Below are 22,300 nucleotides of genomic sequence, written 5' to 3' on the forward strand. Positions count from 1 at the left end.
TGTTCAACTGTGTATCATGCGCACCATGTATAATACGCACCCCCAAAGTTGACCTAAAAATTCTGGAAAAACCTTCTACCTATGTATAATGCATTTTTACAATGCACGATTTTGCTTCTACCCATATGATCAAAACATGAAGTATTATCTGTATTTTGTTAGTTTTTTTTTCAAATAATTATTTTGAAGTTAAGCACTTTATTTGAACACGTAATACTTTCTTTTTATTTACTTGCTCTTATTTTGAAATTCACAGCCCTACTTTTATTTGCTAAATGAGATTACCAGGCAGAATTTGTGATGTGGGTACAATTCTTAAAAGAAAACATGAAGGACCAGGCGAAACACATTTAATTTTATTTTAATGGGTTTCAAATTAAACTGTTAAGCATTTCAGAAAAGGATGATCATTAAACAAAACAAAGAAATTAATGATAGTTGTTGTTCAGTCATCAGTCGTATTTAAAAATAAAAAATAAATTAAAAAAATAAATAACAATTTTTTTTTTCACAAATTCTGCCTGGGTATGCAAACTTATGCGTACAACTGTACATATATACAGTCATATGTACCCCTGTCATATTGGAATGAAAGTGTAGCCTACACCCTTCATAACCTGTAGGTGGCGGTGGCATACTAGAATGAAATTTCACACCTTTTTCATAACCTCTAGGGTGCGGTGGCATATTGGAATGAAAGTGTACAGCTTTTTCATAACCTCTAGATGGCGGCATTTATAAAATGTGAACGTTTTTTTTCATTCATCTATCCATTTTCTGAGCCGCTTCTCCTCACTAGGGTCGTGGGCATGCTGGAGCCTATCCCAGTTATCATCGGGCAGGAGGCGGGGTAAACCCTGAACTGGTTGCCAGCCAATCGCAGGGCACATACAAACAAACAACCATTCACACTCACATTCACACCTACGGGCAATTTAGAGTTGTCAATTAACCTAGCATGCATGTTTTTGTGATGTGGGAGGAAACCGGAGTGCTCGGAGAAAACCCACGCAGGCACGGGGAGAAGATGCAAACTCCACATAGGCGGGGAAGTTTTTTTTCATTTTCTCTTATACCTATGTATATTATACACGAGAAATGACGGTACTCGGCTCTACTGACTATGAGCGCATTTTCATTTGCAAAATGACATGCTACCAGGCGCTATGAGGTATTATTTTTTTAGTACTTTATTAGCTGCGATTTAAACCACATGTGGTCACTCAAACAGATTCATCATATTACTGTACTATTGTAATATTTTAGGATATGTGACTAGAAATGACAAAAAAAAAAAACACCAAAAAACTACTATGCTCATGATACCCCTTTGCTGTGCCTGCTGTGGAATGATACTCCGCAGTCTTTGCTGCAGCGGCCTATCTTCTTGCTGTCTTCAGTTTGTCTCGTGGCCAGTAGCCACATGCTGAGATATAAATACAGCGACCCTCGTTCTTCTCCATTGTTGTTGTTCTTGAGCACGTCCCGTTCCGCCCAATGCATTTAACGTGGCGTGGTTTCCCAGTATAATTTTTTTTTAAGACTGCGCCAAACAGAAACTAGTAGAGTCATGTTGGTATTGTGGAGTGGAAAACTGGTGACTCTCAGCATGATACAGTGCAGTACTGCACCATTGCAACCACAATAAGAAACATATTATTAAATGACTACCTCTTTGACGGTAAATTGATACCTCTTTGACAGTGTCAATCAAAACAGAACATTATATCAAAATCAACCAAACTCCTTGTTTATGACCATTTCATGTTCAGGTTCCCAAACCGTAATGAGTAAGAAGAAAAAAAGTCATCAAATCAAAAACAGTACAAAGGTTGGCAGGCAAAACTCTTTATCTAAACCAGTCCGTCAGGAATTTTTTAATGCTGTGCTTTGATTAACCACAAGCCTTTTAGTTTTTTTTCTTCTGTGACTGTGACGTAGTTTCTGCTGCGTACCAATGATGATTATTGTCCATTCTTCAAGATTATTTGTCTTTCTCTCACTGTCTTGCTTTTTCCACCCCCAACTCCCTTTTCAGCGTCAGACTGTATCTCTACAAGCTGTACCCAAGTTAGAAGAAGCCCTTTACCACTACAGGCCACTTCAGATTGAAACCTTTGGACCACCGGTGCCAGAACTGGAGCAGCTGGGAAGACTCGGGTAAACGTTTTTTTTACACACGCAAACCGTTTTCAGTTCCATAAATAGCAGTCAAAGTTTAAAAAAAATAGTAAAACACAAGGAAAACATAAGGTAATGTTGAATTGAAATTAAATAGTGCTTTGATTGATAAATTGGCTTTAATCTGCACAACACTTAATTTTTGTATATATTGAGTGGTTAAGTATACATAAAGAAAGTCTTTGCAATGGTTGGGTTATAGGTAGGCAAATACCGTAATGTTTTGTGTAATGCAAATGTTTTCCCCCAAAAAATTTTCAACAGTCAATAGTGCTCATTATACTTAGGCAGATGTGGGTAGTAACGAGCTACATTTACTCAAGTAACATTTTCCATAAACTGTACTTGTCAGAGTACTTTAAATGCAGCATACTTTTTACTTTTACTTGAGTATTTATGTGAAGAAGGATCAATACTTTTACTCCGTTACAATGATCGACATCCCGTTCGTTACTTTTATTTTTCCATTCCTGCCTGTGCGCGTCTATTGTTAGACTCTATATTTGACTTTCACAGAGGGTGCCCGTTGTGCCAATCAGACGACACAAGGCAGCCACGTAGCCTTTGCGAGCCAATCAAAATGGCTCATTTAAAAAACATTTTTGATGACTACTTTTTACTTGTCATATTATTCTAAAGTTACAGTACTCCAACTTGAGTACAATATTTGGCTACTCTACCCACCTCTGTACATCCGTATAGGGGAAAATGGAAAAAAACTTTCACATTTTATAAATGTATGCCGCCATCTAGAGCAGTGATTTTCAACCTTTATGGAGCCAAGACACTTATTTTACAATTGAAAAATCTCATGGCACACCAACAAACAAAAATGTCACAAAAGGTGGATACATTAATTACTGTATGTACTTCCTGACATTAAAAGAAGAGCATTTATTTGTTCTGTCTGTCACTATGCCTCACTGGCATAATTAGATGAACAAAAATAATTTTTTTCTTGTAAATAAATATTTTTTTGAGCAATTAAGTAAAATTTGATAATTTCCCACGGCACACTAATGTGCCACGACACACTGGTTGGGAATCACTGATCTAGAGATTATGAAAAAGCTCTACACTTTCATTCCAATATGCCACCGCCACATAGAGGTTATGAGAGAGGTGTACACTTTCATTCTAATATGCCACCGCCACCTATAGGTTATGAAAAAGGTGTAGCCTACACTTTCATTCCAATATGACAGGTACGTAAGACTGCATATATGTACAGTTTACATACCCTGGCAGAATTTATGAAATATTGTGTTTTTAAATACGACTGCTGACTGAACAACAACCATCATTCATTTCTTTATGGTTATGTTTAGGGTTGGGCATCGTTTGAATTTGAGCGATTCCGATTCCTTAGTTCGATTCCGATTATAAACGATTCTCGATTCTGATTCTTTTAGGGGGCTGGGTCAAAAATGTTTGCATGGTTTAAGTAAAGCGTGTCCAAATTATGAACATTAATTTTTTTAGCAGCCTGCAGCATAGACGCGAGGTTCTTTATAACCAGTATCAATATCAAACCTATGAACTAAAAGGCAATGTGTGTGGAACTAACCCAATTGACTTAATTAATTAAACATTAATTAATTGTTTCAGCTAAAAGTTAAATATATCATTGTTAAAAGTTATTTTAACTGTTTTAACTATTTTATTTTGTTTCACTCACCCAGTTGAATGAGAGACTAAGAAACTAACATAATACAGATAATACTTCGTTTTGATCATATGGGTAGAAACAAAATCATGCATTGTAAAAATGAATTATACATAGGTAGAAGGGTTTTCCAGAAATTTGAGGTAAACTTTGGGGGTGCGTATTATACATGGGTGCGCATTGTACACGAGAAATTGCGGTCATGAATGTGTGCTGCTTTTGTACAAAATTATTAATTCAGTCACACAAATTGTGGAATTATTTCAAGTCACTACTTGGACATGATTATTTTCATTTCGTGTTCTGTCCGAATGGCTGTTAAATATTTAAATGTTTTGTTCATACAGTCCACGTTACATAAATTCAAAGTATTAATTTGCTATAGAGGTATGCACATTGCTGCTTTTGGTGAAGGTAGCTTGGAAGCATTTCTGATTAACGGCAGGACTGAAAGCAAATTAGCAAAGAAGAGTACCACCATAGCGCTCCCACAAGCCACCACAGTTTCTCTGCAAGAGCGTCCATTAGCACACACACACAGGAAGTGCACCCCCCTCTTAACAGCCCCTTTTGGGCCAATCAATCCAAGACGCCACTGGTCCAGTCCTCACCAAATGCAAGTCATTCATCAGTCAATTCTAGCGCCCGGCCGTCTGCACTGCAACGGGCAGCTACTAAAACCCGCCCACATAGTGAGAACGGCCTGTTTTTATTGGGTGACAGGAGCAAAACAAAGCCATATTTTGGGGGGAAGTGGGGGTGTGGAACATGTTCAATACTGCTTCATCCTGACAGTAACCTTCATTTGACTGAGATGTGCATCTTTCAGCGTATTTTATTTTTGTTGCCCTTCAGTCTGTGATGAACTTCAACTTGTGCAATTACCTGGAAACACAGCCACTTAAACTGAAACTTTCTGTTTAAAGAGGAAGAGTCTAAAAAGAATAGCTGTCACTTGTTCATTTTTACATGATGTATTCAGTGAAATGCTGAGGCAACGGTTCTTTCGGCGAAGCTAATCAATATGTAAATGAAACAAATAGTGTCTTTGCATCAGTGAAGGTGGACCGATGCTGGAAAAGCCACAGACAAAAATGTCTTGAGTGAGGAACTCCAGCAACGACAAAGGCTGGCCTGGTCAGATGAACTACAACTCCCAAAATGCAATGTACTGTGAAGCAAAAGCAAGGAAATAATGCTCACACTTTAGAGCAATTTGCATATTCATTTATGTTAGAAGTTTTGTGCGTGCTTGCTCAGATATACATTGATGGTCAAAGCTTGCACACGCACGTAGCCAGTGACCCTCCAACCTGGTATACTCATTGAGTCACCCCTGTTATTGCACTCCCAGCATTTTGGCTATAATGGAACTGGTGTGCTGTGTGGTAAATATTCACATACGCGTATGTGTGTGCGCGGGAAAGAATGCAGACAGGGTTGAGGGGGTGAAAAGTGAGTCTCCTGTGTGGAGTGTTGGACTCCAGCTCCAGTCTTGTGACCTGTGAAGGCAAGTATGTTTCAGCATGGATCTGCTGGAAGGGCTGTGAGGCACCAGGTACTTATTTTAAAACTCGGCTGTTTGTCTTGGTCAAGGCCCGCAGTGACAGCAGCACCAGTGGTGATTTGTCTTGGATGCAGCCGTCAAGGGAGACTGGAGTACATCCACGCACTCGCACACACCCTCCCTGGTGGCTTCACAGCCTCCAGACGTTGACGCATGTACAGATATCCAGTCAATACATGGCTGACTGGGGTGCTACTTCTCATTCCCGTGTCATCATTTTGGGACCGATCAGCGAGTTTAGAAAAAACGATAACCGATCACCGATCTGATCATAAGATGGGGCAATGTGTCTATTTAAATGACTTGTTCATTTACTGTACATACTTGTGTACTGTATACTGAGTATCTTCAAAAGTATTCTCTAGTCCAGTGATTCCCAACCGGTGTGCCGTGGCACATTAGTGTGCCGTGAGTGATCTTCAGGTGTGCCGTGGGAAATTCATCCATCCATCCATCCATCCATCCATTTTTCTGAGCCGCTTATCCTCACAAGGGTCGCGGGAGTGCTGGAGCCCATCCCAGCTATCTTCGGGCAGGAGGCGGGGTACACCCTGAACTGGTTGCCAGCCAATCGCAGGTCACATATAAACAAACCATTCGCACACACATTCACACCTACGGGCACCTAGAGTCGTCAATTAACCTACCATGCATGTTTTTGGGATGTGGGAGGAAACCGGAGTGCCCGGAGAAAACCTACGCAGGCACGGGGAGAACATGCAAACGCCACAGAGGCGGGGCCGGGATTTGAACCCCGGTCCTCAGAACTGTGAGGCAGACACTCTAACCAATCGACTACTGTGCCGATCAAATTATTATCAAATTTTACTTAACTGCTTAAAAGATCTGCAAGAAATAATGTATCTTTGTCCCTCTATTTATGCCAGTGAGGCATAGTGACAGACAAAACAAATACATTATTTTCTATTAGATGGCAGGAAGTACATACAGTAATTACTGTGCATCTACTGTTTTTGACATTTGTTTGTTGGTGTGCCGAGAGATTTTCCAATTGTAAAATATGTGCCTTCGGTCCATAAAGGTTGGAAATCACTGCTCTAGTCAGCTCATGTATTCTAATCAGTCAGGTCAAATCAACATAACAGAAATAATCAGTGCTAACTTACTGTAATTAAATTACTTCACACACACTGAAACTTTAGAGCATGATTCGACAGAACGCCGGCATGTTTACATAAAACGGTTAGTGCTAGCACTAGCTACATAACGTTTTGTTGCCTGCTTGTGAGCTGTATCGTATTAAAAGTACGTGAACATACCTCAAGCAATCCTTGAATGAAAGTCCTCTCCCGAGCGCCGATGACCACCAGCACACATTTTGAAGTCAACAACTCCATCTATTTTCTACAGCATTTGTCCTCATTAGGTTCTTGGGTGAGCTGGAATCTGTCCCAGCTGACTTTGGGCGAGAGGCGGGGTGCCACCTGGACTGGGTACTCGCCAGTCAAATATAAACAATCATTCACATTCATACCTATAGACAATTTAGTCCACAATTAACCTTTCATGCATGTTTTTGGAATGTGGGAGGAAGCTAGAGTACCTGGGGGAAACCCACACTAGCACAAGGATAACTTCAGAACTGTGAGGCAGATGTGTTAACCAGTCATCAAGTCGGCTGCCTGTTTCTATTTCTTATGTTACTTTATTTAGCCACATGAGAGGGTCACAGAATGATGCAAAGCACTTCTACACCACTGCAAACAACCACATTAATACCGCTCTGACAGTGTCAATCACAACTGAGTGCTAGCTTTCTAAAGGCAGATTATTTTTGATACATTGTTGTGCAGATGTACCCGTTTGTTAAATGTATATCTAATCAAAAAGGAAATATCAGTCTTGATTATCTACCTCCATATTATTTAAAGGTAGGATATGCTTTGTTGGTGATAAGGATTAGGTCTTGTTTCCATCCAAATTTTCTATCATTTAATTTTATTATACATTGTCAATATCATAATAATACAGTACTGTATAGACTTTTTGAGCATAATACTAAATAGTATAGTCTGTTGTAGTCCCTTAAGCCCAGTTTTTATTGGCTAATCTAATATCAGTTCTGTTTTACCCCTCAACCCACAAACTCATGCTGCATAAATAATTGCTTTTTTGTTCAATACATTTTCCTGTATGTGTCCCATCATTGCGACACTCACCTGTGCTGTAGTACTTAAGCTATACTTCAATGTACATTCAAAGTACATTCATTTGAACTGTGTGTGTTTTTTGTTTTTTTAAACTTTACCTCTTTAGTGACCATTTGAACTTGTATCCCGTGCGATAAGTGGTTTGAGTCTTTCTTGTCTGGTCTTTGCAACATCGTTGTCAACAGTATAACCACTATTAGAGTCATGAATGGTGATGGTGGGAGGACGCTGTCTGTCTCATGTAGATGATCTCATGTACAGCACAGAAGACCGTGGGAGAACGCTCTTTTTTTGTTTTTGTTTGAACTTGCATGTGTAGATTGTCATCTGGGGTCTGACTTTGTTTTCCACAAGAACACTTTTTGAAAGCTCCGGCTGTGTAGGTGATGAAAGGCTGAGTGAGCTCTTGGACAAGGACAAATCATAGGGGATGGTGGGGGCAGGGAAAAGAGAAATTGGCTACAGAGCGTTGAAACATTTGACTCAAACCTCAAGTGCTGACAATGAGGCCTCACCAGAACAGTTGTTTGTGTTGGCTCTGAGCACCCTGAAATTACCCATCCTTCTCTGACAGAATTTGCTCAATGCACTTGCCAAAAGACAGCATGTATAATATTTAGAGGTTTTGCCTCCTCCCCCACTTTGCCTTGCTTTTGCATAATTGGTGGAAAAAGTGAGTTTTCTGTTTGGAGTGCTTTTCAGCCATCTGCCGCTTGTTTCGATGTGATGCAGAGCAGCTGAATGAACAGTGTTTAGTCTGGGGCTCCTCTCCTGGGGATGCACCCCTACACGAGGAAGTGAACCTTTTGTGTACTTTCTCCTACCAAAACTTGCAAGTCATAGTTTAAACTGAGATGGGCCTTAATTGTAACAAGTATCAGTCACAATACCTGGATGGTTTAGTTTGCCCATTTGTCCTCTGGGACAGTCCCACCAGATTCAGCAGATAGCGCTGTGCTGAAAATATGGGGATAAATGTCGGGCTTTCATTTCCGTGATCGACTTGGCGTAAAACAAATTCGTCAAAAAATAGTACAGTACATGAAATAAAGTAGCTACAGGTTTCTGTTTCTTGTTGAGAAATATGACCATCAGAATCAGAATCATCTTTATTTGCCAAGTATGTCCAAAAAAACACACAAGGAATTTGTCTACGGTAGTTGGAGCCGCTGTAGTACGACAACAGACAGTCAATTGACAGAGAACACTTTGGAGACATAAAGACATTTACAAAAAAAACGGTCACTGAGCAATAAAGGGTTGCTAGTTGTCTGGTAATGCTGGTGCATTTTTTGTTTGTTTTTGTTTTGACAATTGTGCAAAAGATGCAGAGTCCTCTAGCACTTAGAGCAGTTCGAATGACTAATATTGCAATAGTGAATGTCAACACTAGTGACAGTCCAGCAAATGTAAATAAAGTTGAAGTAATGCGGAGATACTGACATGCTAACCGCTAGCCTAAAATCTAGGTAAATGCTAGGTAAACTCACTTACTTTATGGGAGACTCCCTCTCTCTGAATGTTCTGATGTCCTGTTTCCATGCCAGTCTTATTAGTAGTAGTAGTAGTAGTAGTACTTAAAACACATTTGTTGAGACAGGCATTCCAGTGAGACTTGTTATGATTTGTTAAATAAAATTTGTTTGATTAAATGTATAATGTTTGACTCTGTATTTTAATAATGTAGTTTGTGAATCCTCGCAGTGAGAAGTCCTATATAAACATACTATTTATGTGTACGACATGCAGATTGTTTCACGGAGAAGTTGTGCCATTGTGGAGGTCTACGTGGATGTACGACCTGAGCTGATGTCATGTGCTTCTTCATTAGACGACAAATCACTTGAAACTGAGTAAACAGCACCTCTGCAATGTGCTCCATTTTGCTTCAGTTGCTTCAAGACATTTTTATCCCAAAATTTATTCCACGACTATAAATTAGTCCCTTCCAAAGATATTGGAACGGCAAGGTCAATTCCTTTATTTTTTGTTGCATACTGACATTATACAAGACATTTGGGTTTCAGATCAAAAGGTGAATATGAGACAAAAGTTCAGAGTTCCAGCTTTTATTTCATGGTATTTATATCTTGATGTGTGAAACAACTCAGGACAGAGCACCTTTTGTTTGAAGCCAGCCACTTTTCAAGTGAGCAAAAGTATTGAAACAGACATTATTAAATTAACTTGAAGTGAATAACATTTAGTATTTGGCGGCATAACCCTTACTTGCAATAACTGCACCAAGCCTGCGACCCATTGACTTCACCAGACTGTTGCATTTTTCATTTGAAATGCTTTTTCCAGGCCTTTGCTGCAGCCTCTTTCAGCTCTGGATGTTTCTCCCTGGAGCCTCCTCTTCAAGAGGTAAAATGCATGCTCTATTGAGTTAAGGTCTGGTGATTGACTTGGCCAGTCTAAGACCTTCCACTTCCCCCCCCCCCCGATGAAGTCCTTTGTTGTGTTGGCAGTGTGTTTTGGGTCATTGTCTTGTCTTGTCTTGAAGCTTCTCCTGATTAGTTTGGATGCATTTTTCTGTAAATTGCCAGACAAAATGTTTTTGTAGACTTCAGAATTCATTCTGATGCTTCCATCATGAGTTACATCATCAATAAAGACGAGTGAGCCCGTTCCTGAAGCAGCCATGCAAGCCAAGGCGATGACATTACCTCGACCATGCTTCACAGATGAGCTTGTGTGTTTTGGATCATAAGCAGATCCTTTCTTTCTCTATACTTTGGCCTTTCCATCACTTTGATAGAGGTTAATCTTGGTCTCATTCATCCATAAAACTTTGTTCCAAAACGTTCGTGGCCGCTCTCTGTACTTCTTTGCAAAATCCAATCTGGCCTTCCGATCTTTTTGCTGATGAGTGGTTTACATCTTGTGGTATGACCTCTATATTTTTTGACTCGAAGTCTTCTTCGAACAGTGGATTGTGATACCTTCACCCCTGCCCTGTGGAGGTTTCCAGTGATGTCACTGACTGTTGTCTTTGGGTGTTTCTTCACAGCTGTCACAATGTTTCTGTCATCAACTGCTGTTGATACCCTTGGCCGACCTGTTCGATGTCTGTTGCGCAGTACACCAGTAGTCTCTTTCTTTTTCAGGACATTACAAATTGTTGTATTGGCTATGCCCAATGTTTGTGCAATAGCTCTGATCGATTTTCCCTCTTCTCTCAGCTTCAAAATGGTTTGCTTTTCTCCCATAGACAGCTGTCTGGTCTTCATGTTTTCTTAACGACAAATGCAGTTTTCACAGGTGAAATCCAAAGCCAAAAACAATCACTATCTAATGTTTAAGCAATTAATCTAAAAGGCAACACATGAGCAACTAGAAACACCCATCAGTCACATGTTCCAATACTTTTGCTCACTTGAAAAGTGGGTGGGTTCAAACAAAAGGTTGCTCTGTCCTGAGTTGTTTAACACATCTAGATGTAAATACCATAAAATAAAAGCTGTAATTCTGAATTTATATCTCACATTCATCTTTTGATCTGAAACCCGAATGTCTTCAGTATACAACAAAAACAAAGGAACTGATCTTGCAGTTCCAGTACTTTTGGAGGGGACTGCATTCTCAGTGATAAATTCAGTCAATTGATCGTCTAATATGCCATTGTTTCCTACAGGCCTGGAATCTATTTGCGATGGTGGGCACCTGTAGCCTGGCCTGGTTGGTGGGCTGGATTTGAATAGAATACTGTAATTTTCTTTTAATGCTGCTAATAATGAAATACATTTAACAACAATAAATTGTTATTTAAACAAACACCGAATAAAATAAGACGTTAAATAAAAAATTACAATCACTAATGTAAATAACTACAAATAAATTAATGTAAACTGTAATGTAAAGGGAATTTCAATAAAAATATGATTGCTTACTTAAAGAAGAAATACGGTTGAGTGTTGCATTTTCTTGCAGAGTTTGCACTCTTCACTGGAGCACTGAAATGTTGCATAGGTTCCTAAAAAAATATTGCAAAGCATTTCTAAATTTAAGTCCACAGGCTCGTGCCCATTAGCAGATATTTTGCAGCAGGCGGCCAGGTGATCTCTTTGTAAGCGATTGCGAAGTTCTGTTTTCACCTAAGGATTAATTCAAAAGAAAACTGTCAAAACTGCACCCATAGAAACATGTTTGAAAGGTTGTTTTGCTCATTAAAATGATGCTCTTATCCTAGTCATTGTTGAAAAGTGAGTGTGAGAGATGCTTGATCCTTGTGGGGATATGCTGGCCGTTCCAAGTCGTCTTTTCTGTAAACTTCTGCTCCAAACTCAACAAAGCCCCCCTTCCTGGGCCTTTCTTAGCTGTAGGCTTGTGCATTTTTCACAGTCGGCAAAACATCCCTAAAATGTAGCGCAATAATCAAATTCCAAAATTACCCCCCCGCCCCCCAAAATAAAAATCGTTATTAATAACTTAAGATAAAATGCAGCTACTAAATTTACTGTACTGTGTCACATGACTTAAAACTGAGGCATTTTGAGCCACTCTGGGTCAAATGCAGTAGTTGTGGGTTTATTGTTTGGTGCAGTCATAAGAGAAAATAAATTATGACCAACCTTGTAAAGTGCTGAGTCTCACCTGTTGCTTCTGAACTAGTTGACAATACAGCATGTTGGCATGTCTCCTCAGGATGAGGCTTTTTCATGATTCACTTGAAATAATCTTCAATATTCACCTGTGTGAGTGAGACGTCATTCGCGTCAACGAACATGCAGAACCGCTCCATGCAATGCAGATAATCGCGCGAGTTACTACTGTCTCGGCAGTAATTTCATGAAATTTAATTCCTAGCCACGTTAAAAAAAAATCTATTAGTGGCAGCCAAAATTCACCTGTGGTGGCCCGACACAAATAAATGTATAAGTGCCCTTTGAGTTTAGCAGATGATTAGTGTGGGAACTCAGTTTAAAACATTTATTTCTTCACAGTATTCAGATTTTTTGGAATTCCTGATTTTGTGAGTTTTATGAGCTGGAAGCCCAAATTATGTAAAAAAAAATAAACAAATAAATAATTGAAATTGTTTAAATTGTGGGCCCTGAATCAATAATCTATGAAAGTTAAATGGATGAAAGTTCTATGAAAGTTTAATGGAATTATGGAAATAAATAAACTTTTCCATGATATTCAATTTTTTGGGGGGAAGGCTCTGTATGTGGGAAACCCTGTGTGCTGAGTCACTGATGCTGTTTGGCAGGGGTGTCAAACTCATTTTTGTTGCAGGCTACATTGTTTATATGGGTGGTCATTTTGACTGTGAAACCTTATACGTAAATGTTTAATCGCCTCATCATACTACTACAAATTGATGGATAACTAGTTTTGAAATCAGACGTCAATGATAATAATTTAACCATTGTTCAAGTTACTGTAAAAAGGGATTTGGTAACAAAAAAATGCTTGCAGTATGACAATTTGAAATTTTGGTACAGATTTGAGCAAGAATCATGGAAGTTGATGCGCATGCTTTGCTTTCACGGGCTACATAAAATGATGTGCCGGCCAAGATTTGGCTCCTGGGCCTTGAATTTGACACCTGTGCTGTAGGGGTTCACTCACCTGACTTGCGCGCAGATTCGGGTCCCACTCACTGACCGTGTGAATGTGATTATGAATGGTTGTCTGTCTCTGTGCACCCTTTAATTGACTGGCAACAAGTCCAGGGTGTAGTGTGCCTTTTGCTTGATCCCCACAACACTGAACAGGATAAGCAGTACAAAATGGTTGACTGGATGGGTTAATAGGGTTAATATGACCATCCGTAATGAAAATAGCATAGGAGTAATTCAATTGCAAAATGAATGTGTGTATGCTGTACAGGATACACGTTTTCAGAAGAAGTTGGCTAAAAACTTGTCATAGTTTTTATAAGCATGCTGTTTTTAAAACAATCACATCAGTGTGTGACTGTGTTCCTTTGACTTCACTTGTCCTTTCTCTGCTGTGTAGGGCAGCTGCGACCTCTGCCCCAGTTTACCAAGTGAATGCCTATATTTTATTGGGCTCTATTAGGCCCCATTCTGACGAGCAACAAATGACCACACGTGATGTGACAAGGAAAACTGATTCAAGCATTTTGGTTGGTCTACATTGCCTGCTGGCTAGAATGTTTGTTTAGTGGTGAAGTTTGAATGATAGATTGTCTGCGTGGTTTAGTACATGAGGGGAAAAAAATGTAAATGTTTTCATTTTTTTATTTTTTTTAATTTTTTTTTAAAAAGCACTTTAGGTCATAAGAGAGAGATCAGTGTGGTTTTCCTAGTATCTAGCCTACCTAAGTGGTCAGTGACCCACCCCTTTTATTTATTTATTTTTTACATACATATAAGAACGTCACTGTTATGACCATACATACGTTCATGCTCACACAAGTAAAGGATAAATCACTTGTACACACATAGACTAGCAATGTTTAACGTGTTTAAAGGACGTCCACTCCCTGCTCTAGTTGTGAGCCAGGGGTTAATGGGTCTCTGCGTGATACTCAACTCCTACTTGTGTTCTTTAGCTTAAGCAGCCCCAACGATGTCTGTGTGTTTACGTGATACGCAAGTGCACATTTGTTAATATTGGGAGGGAGTAGTCCAGAATGTTGCCATCAGAGCCCTCAATTCCTGGCAGATAGCTTGTCAGGCATCATGGATTTGGATCTTGGAGTTAGCATGAGCACTACAAGCCATCCATAAGGGACTTTTGTGGCTTTATGATTTTCTGTTTTCCTTCCTCTGGGTCTCTCCTCTCACTCTTGAACAGAAGTCCAAGTCAGCCATGATGTTTGTCTTTTGCCATCAAAATGCAAAGGAATTTCTGAAATCAGACATGAATGGCTTCCCCATGTATCCCACATTCTCTGATCTCCGCTGGGTGCGCATCCATGTGATGTGCCTGATGAAGCTGGAGGGGATAATGTGATTGGGAAAGGTGTGGGGAGGTCAAGGGTCGCTGACAGTCGTGGACCTGAGGTGCAGCGCTCTGGACGTGAGGGTGCTGAGACTGACAGGACCAGAGTGATGGCACCTTGGAGAGACTGTGTGCCTCACCCAGTCACGCTCTCTCGCACAAACACAGCTTTGATGCTTAAGTTATGAGCAGAAGGCTACGGCGCCGGTTTGGATGACCTCACTTGAACTCCCTCAAGAGCAGCCATCTTTGATCTACTTTTACTATAATTTAAAGGCTCATATTTTATACTCATTGGGCCAATAAAAATAGTCAGCATTGTTGCCAGAACAACTATTTATGGGAAATTGTTTTGTTTGGTTCTTGCCTAACAAAGGGGCTTTTCCCCTCAAATACTGTCAGACTTAAAGTTGAACTCGGTTGCTCTGATATCTGATATCTCCTCCACTGTCAGTACACGTGCTGGTTTCTTGCGTTGCAAGATCCAGCAATCATTGAATCGCTTCTATCTCGAAACCTGGCTTTGCTCTCACAGAGGTCACAGATTTCAATTTGCATAGCCAAAAGAGATCACAGGCGCTGTCAAACAAGAGGCTGGATTGCAGCCATTTGACTTGCAAAGCCATCCGTGTCAACGGAGCACCAGTGTCTTACCGCACATCACATGGCTTCAGCCGAGCTACAATTCTCAGCCTTTGTAGTCCTGTAGGTGTGGACATTTCTCGTGACTAACCAGATCAAAAACAATATGGAGTGCAGCCATCGTCGAATTGTACACCCGCCCCCACCCAGGCCATTATCCTGTCTGTCTCAGTAAACAGACCATTAACAGACAGCGCCAGTAGAGGCCACATCACTATTGTTTCCCTCCCATAGATCTGTGCAAATATTGATCCTCTTGAAGTACCAGTCTAAATAAGTGTGCGGGGCAGTTGAGAAGCCTTTTTACTTGTGTGTGTGTGTGAGTCATTTCTGAATAGTAGCAAGTATGACACAAGTGACAAGGATACATTTCTGATCTATCTACAACAGCACCACTTTGAATGTTGTTGTTTTTCCCTCTGCGGGCTACACGCCAGACGGACTAGCAGTCTCCCTCTGAGATGAAGCCAGCCAATTCAAGCCATTTCCAGCATAAAGGGAACTCCAGGTTTATTGGCGTCTTAAGAGTCAATGCAAGCAAGGCCAGTACCCAGCAGAGGTGATGTCTCATGACTATTTGGAAACACAATGATATTTGTGGAGGTTCGTGAAAGCAGCTGCTCACTCGAAGGTCGCTTGCTTTTGACTTCCAGTTAGGCTATCCAAATAATTAATGAGCACGCACACTCAACATAACTCTCCCCTGCTCTTCACCCTCGTAACGTAACGTAATTCTGTAACGTAGAGCTTACCACACGCACCTAGAGGCAGGAAGTGCGCACACCACCTGTATGATGTATGCATTTTGAGGCCCTTGTTTCTTGTAATTTTTGCCTCCACTCTTTCTTCTCGTTTTATTGAAATCCACCTTGCCTAACCCCCCCCCCCCCCCCCCCCAGTGCTTCAGGTGATTTGTAATTGATACCCCCCTCTTCTCGGGAAAACTCTATTCTTCCTCTGTGTATAGGTGCTCTATTCCCAGAATGTTACATCTAACTGTCAAGGTACCTTTGCAGGCGTATATGGGTGTGCCTAGGGCTAGCAGCCATTCCCAGAACAGCATATGTCCTTCCATTGTTTACAGCTGCATTTGGTTAATGACGACACTGATGTCACGTCATTCTTCTCCCTCCGCAGTCCACTGGATGCCCTCCCGCCTTCCTGTAAGCTTTTCGGGGCGGCGCTGGGGTTATCAAGTGGCAGCTCTGCAGACGAAAGAAATAGGCGCTCTGTATCAAGTAGCTCACAGGGTGTGTGATGTCCCTCTAAGCACCTCGGCTGTGCTTTGAAATAAAGCCTGTCCTAGTTAGCCAGCCTCTACTGACCCCATCAGGTTATAATCGGGACGTGCAAGACCAAGACAGTGCCATGGATGAGCGGTGACAGGTGGCAGGCTGGGTCAGGAAGTGAAGCAGTCACAGGCACAGGCACATGCAAAACAATTGGCCTTTATCATAGGGGCTGTCTGTAAGAGACAACAATCGCGCTTAGACATTATCATTAAAGCTTCAGACTGTAGGGCAACTTACAGATTCTCACTCACCCTCCATATATTGGATGGGTGTCAATTACAAGTATCAAGCAGAGCATCTGTTAACACTCTAAACATGTTGCTTTTAACTAAGTGTTAGTGATAGTTTCCGCCACTCCTCCTTCAGGAAAGCAGCCTTAGTCTGTCAGTGGCGATGATAAGACTCTTGATAAGCGATAAGAGGTGATGTAACCGCACCAAGTCCCCTTAACTCATTCACAAGTTGAACTAATCTGGTGGACAGTGGGTAGGCTAATAGCACAGGGTCCTTCTCACACGCTGCCGCATCCCAGAGGAAGCTGGATTTAATGGAAAAGCGTATGGCCTTTGACCTGTGGCGCTGAAAGGCTGCTGTTGACAGATATAGTATACCTGTGAGAGTGTTTGCCTTGTCTGCAGGGGTTTTTTTGGACTGCACTGTGGCCCAATTCCTATAATGTGCTCTGCTGTATTTGCCATTGGTCTCAAAAAGAAACAGCTTCACCCTTAGACAAACATGAATTGTGTAACCCGCGCACGAGAGCACAAGTGCACACCGCCCGTACACACAATGTACTCAGTGTGCTGCATCTTCCACACTGGTACATTTTCTCTGGGGGTAGAGTGGTGGAAAGGAGGGGCAGATGGGGCAACCGTACTGTGAGTGAAATCGGAGCTGCTGGAGGAATGCAGGGAGGGGGTGTTTTTGGGAGAGTAGGTTTTGGCAAGGGTAGTCTTAAGGGGTAGGATGTGTGATTAGGGGGTGACAGCTGAGTGCTGACCCCTCTATACTGACAAATCATCTGGCAGGTGTGTGGCTCTGCGCAATGCCCCCCGCCCCCCCCTACCATCCTTCCCAGGCCAGGAATCCTCAACCACAGTCGGAGCTGTGCGCTAAAGGAAGACTTCCGGGCACCTTTGCCATCCAGCACACTCATGGCTTTTGACAAATATGGCGCTCCTTCTGTGTCCTGTGTTTGTCAGCTGCGCTCTTTGTGCACACATCAACGCACCAGTCTGAAATAAACATCCCCAATTTTACATTAAAGTAGTTCTCATGTAGGCCAGGATTTGCCGTTGCACCTTTGAAAGACAACGTTTTTGCCCCAAAGTCACCTCATTCTGTTTGGCTCATGAATCATGTTGTTGATGAGGGAACGCAACTAAAAGCGCCTCCCTCTCCTTTGTCATACAAATAAGAGGTGACCGCGGATCAGTGAGTGCATTGCGAAAGCCGAAGGGTGCTCAAGTCACCGCTAAGACTTGAAAGGGGGGTTTGGATGTTGCATGATGTTCTTTCATAAAGTGGATTGTCTCACGATCACAAAAACTGAATGTGCTTTAAAACAAATAGGAATGTTGTCATATATGACAGCAGACAAACAAACTGCTTTGACAGTGAGGGTTTTGTTGGAAGGGGCTTTGATTGCGTCGTCGTCTATGTGAGTCTGCTCTGTGGTTAGTGTGTTGATTAAGTGTCTGCCTGCTGAAATAACCAGCACAGCATATTTCTTATGGGCTGCCTCTTTTCTTTTCCATCAAGCTTTCTTAATCCAATTCAAGTCAATCCGAAGAGTCTAGACAAGGGACCCAATGTCTGGTATCGTTCGTTCCCCCTCCAGATTCCCCTTTTTTCTTTGACTCCAGAAGCCACCTTGGTTCCACTATGGGTCCAAAACCTAACGAGGACGCACACATTCTAAGCTGCAAATGACACTTCACTACTTTTCTTTTCATTTGAAATGAGGGATGTGGCTCTGTGGTGTTTTCCAAGCAGTGGAAATTGAGAAATCGTTCAGGGAAATTTCTGACTGTTGTTAGTGACAGCAGGCACAGGTATCCAGGACTCCAGACCTAAAATGGAAGAAGCGGATTGTTTTTAGCGTTGCTGATTTTAATCTAGATACTCAACGTAAATGATTCCAAATATGTATTGCAAAGAGACACATATCACAAACCTTTCTGTCATTATGCATGCAAGTGGAAAACCCCTGGCATGTTTTGTGGTTTTGATTGCCGTCTGACACGCACACCGTGTCATTACGCTGTCTTCATCACCTGCACTCGCCCTGTCCCGTTCCCCCTAAGCGACACAATGGAGCAGTCCAAAGTGACCCATATTTACACAATAATACGAGGCTTTGAAAAGACTCCTATCAAGTTGCAGCTAATGCTCCAGTGGGGCAGAGAGAGTGAAAGATGTTACCGAGCGAAACGGCTTGGGTTTCAGGGCCCTGTGACCAAAGAGCAAGTCCGGTCTTCAGGGAGAAACGAGGGGGTGGAGGTGGGCGGTGAGGTGCGAGGCTGCGGAGAGGGGCTTGTGGACAGACACGTGAGGGTGTAGCTGTTGGTAGTGTTGCTTAGAACGCATGTTGCCGTTTCATTTTTAGCGACTTGTACTGTTTAAAACACTCTGCATTTCAATATTTGTTGGAGTACATTTGGTAATTGGTATAGTCTTGACATATTTGAATTTGACATGAAACAGTGCACAGTTGCACCAGTTTAAGCCACAGCGGGTGTCGCAACCCGCCAGCATCTTCCCCACTGAGAGAATCAAGAGCAATCAAAAAGCACAAATACCGCTGCCTAAGCTTAGACATATTCAATTTAATTCAATGTTATTTATATAGCACCGATTCACAACGACTGTACTCTTCTCACCAACTGAAACCCCAGACTTCGCAACGGTGGGAAAGGAAAACTCCCTCTTAGGAAGAAACCTAGAACAGATTTGAGACACTGTGGAGCAGCTATCTGCCTGAGAAAGCACGATAGAGTCTCGAGAGGGAGAGTAGGCAGAAGGAGAAAGAGAGCAGCTGAGATGAGGAAGCAGTGTGTACTTCATTCTTTGTATCAGCAATAATAACGTTATGGTGATTAGTAGGAATGCAGAAAAAAAGTCGGTCGCTGAAAATGGTACAAAAGTGCATTTTTGGTTTTTGGCCATAAGACTTTTGTCGGAGCAGCAACGCGGCCTCAACAGGATGTTGTAATGACGAGATCAAAAAAAAAAAAAAAAAAGAAAAACACAGCCAGTGCGCAGTTGTGTACACTAAAGTGGCGAAACACAATGTGGAGCCGCGGGGCCGAAAGTTCGCTTCGCATCCGCTGCCAACACAGCACAAGTCACTTTATTGCCTCCATGGCAGCAAATAAGCTACACTTCTGACAAGTGTCATTATCACAAAGGGAGGACGACATAGAAGCTATGCTAATTGCTAAGCCAATATGACATAGTCACGACACAATGAAATCAATGATTGGCTGATTCAGTACACTTGTCACATAGGTCAGGCTGGAACCGTGTTGTAGGGGAGAGTAACCAACTTTGAACAGCAAAATAGCAGGCAAATTAATAAGTTGTCGAGAAAATAATACACAATACTGCTACACGTCCACAGAGCATTTGGGAACCGGAAACGAATTAGTGCCGCACCTGTGAACTGGGGCCTATAAGGTTAAAAGTATATTATATAATAAGTGCTTATAGTATAAGATAACTTTTAGTAGTCCCACAATGGGGAAATTTGCGTTGTTTCAGTAGCAATAGTGGATAAAGGAATTACAAAAATAGACTATTGTCCTCCGTGCATTCACTATCCAATTTAATCTATCAGCAAGGTTATTTGTTTGTTTACAAAATAGAGTGCTGAGTTTTAATTTGGATTTTTGAGATGAGATTAATATGATTCAGTAGACTTGCTTTTTTTTTTTTTACTGCGGTTGAAAAAAAATGAGTAAAGGCTCATTAATCCATAGACAGATATTTTTGACGATGGGACTTTTCATTCAGCCTGCAACTGCGTCCGCCATTACAAGGTTGACGCTATATACACATTCAAATAACAAATATTGAAGCCATTTTATTTTTATTTTTTTTACAATCATAGAATAATCACTACGTTGTGCAATGAACAGTATGCAGAATTATTCTTATCTTATTACATAATATACTGCAATAACTGTCTCGCGGTAATGTTCTTGCCATAGTTTTAAAAAATATGGAAATTCAGATAATTTGTTCTGCAAGTGAATTTCTATAGGTTGGCAGCTCTGCAGTCATAACCATAAATGCAATTTTACTAATAACTGACATAATAATCTCTTTTGACGATTCGGTTTTCGGCCTCTGGGTCCCTCATTTTTGGCTTTCGGTTATGGGCATTAATTTTCACTTGGGTGTTTCCCAAGTAATTAGCAGTATTCATGTAAAACGTGTAAAAGTGTTGCCATTTTTGGCTGTACTTTTCGTAGCATGAGCACCTACTAGTCGTGGTAGAAATAAAGGGCGGTAGCGACATATTACAAAGACAGAAATCAAAAGTGAAAAACAAGAAGTATGACAACTGCCTAAAAGTAACTGCAAATGGCATTGAAGTGGAAAGTAACTGTATGTGTGTGAAGACTTACAGAAAACGTTTGACCTCTGTCAATGCCAACAAAGGGTATATAACAAAGTATTGAGATGAACTTTTCTTGTTGACCAAATACTTATTTTCCACCATCATTTGCTAATAAATTCTTTCAAAATCATACAATGTGATTTCCTGGATTTTTTTCCCCCTCATTTTGTCTCTCTTGGGTGAGGTATAAAAATCGATGGTGAAATTACAGGGGAGAACTTGCACAATTGGTGGATGACGAAATATTTGTTTGCCCCACTGTATAAGATGCATATTAATGTAACATTTAAAAAAACATTTATTGTGGTTGGAGTTTTGCAGTGTAGAACTGTAACATATCATCATAAGGGATTTGTGAAATATTTTGGTTACCTTAATTACATGAGAGAGTAAAAGAGATTAGGAACAATATGATGCAGTACAATTCAACACCACCTCAAACTACAACCACAATAATATGTCATTAATGTAGAGCTCTCTGAGAGTGCCAATCGAAACGGAGCATTTTGACCTTTTGTAAAAGCAGACTATTGTATTGGACCTCTGCCAAGGCAGGATTGTTCACAAAAGTGGGGAAAAATAAGTTTGGGTTTCTTCAACTTTGTTTGGTAGTTAGCAGGCGACCTTTATCCAAATCTGAATGGGTTCTTGGAAACTGTTTTTGTATTTTATGTGTTTCACCGTATCTGGTCTACTATTTCCTGTCTCACTTCATGACAATAAGCAATTCCCAGCCAAATGCTCCTGATTGGTCAGGGATAGTGAATGTCTCGTGCTGGTTTGTGTACACGCACTTGGATGCTGTTGGAGCTCACTGGGAGATAGAGCCGCTGACTTAATGGAGCAGAACTGAACTAACGTGGGGCGTAAGGGGTGAGCAGAGGCCACCGGGGTTGGTTTAAGAGAAGAGCTTTGTCATGATGATACCCAAAGGTGATTTTAACACATAGCCCCCCCCCCCCCTTCTTCTTCCTAAACCCTCGCTCACACACTCACGTATACCGTTCCATGTTCTCTTTCTGCTCTCTTGCTCTCTCCTTAGGCGCAGGCCGGTATAAAGTTACACAGAGCTCTCAGCTTTCTTGGAAGGAATGACCACATGATTAGCTTGGGGATTAGATTAGCAGGAAGAGCAGACTTAGCCAGGCTGTAAATAGCCCACTTTTTTTCACCATTAAAACGGCCCAGCACAATATAATCAATAGGCAGCACTCATCGGATGCAGGAAGCCATCTGAGA

The 22,300-nt window shown here is 41.2% G+C and overlaps 1 protein-coding gene across 4 annotated transcripts in view; it reads left to right on the forward strand.

The window, feature by feature from the left end:
• mnat1 (MNAT1 component of CDK activating kinase) overlaps positions 1–22,300 on the forward strand; it is a 67,647-nt gene that overhangs the window by 41,543 nt on the left and 3,804 nt on the right. For 3 of the 4 annotated variants that reach the window (XM_061793669.1, XM_061793673.1, XM_061793670.1), the window contains one exon: positions 2,039–2,160. In XM_061793669.1, the coding sequence (XP_061649653.1) occupies positions 2,039–2,160 (122 nt within the window). Of the gene's footprint in view, positions 1–2,038; positions 2,161–9,892; positions 16,030–22,300 lie in introns of those variants that run through there. The other variant, XM_061793672.1, reaches the window with a different exon arrangement.

Source organism: Phyllopteryx taeniolatus, chromosome 13 (assembly GCF_024500385.1).
Source record: "Phyllopteryx taeniolatus isolate TA_2022b chromosome 13, UOR_Ptae_1.2, whole genome shotgun sequence".
Taxonomy (NCBI): domain Eukaryota; kingdom Metazoa; phylum Chordata; class Actinopteri; order Syngnathiformes; family Syngnathidae; genus Phyllopteryx; species Phyllopteryx taeniolatus.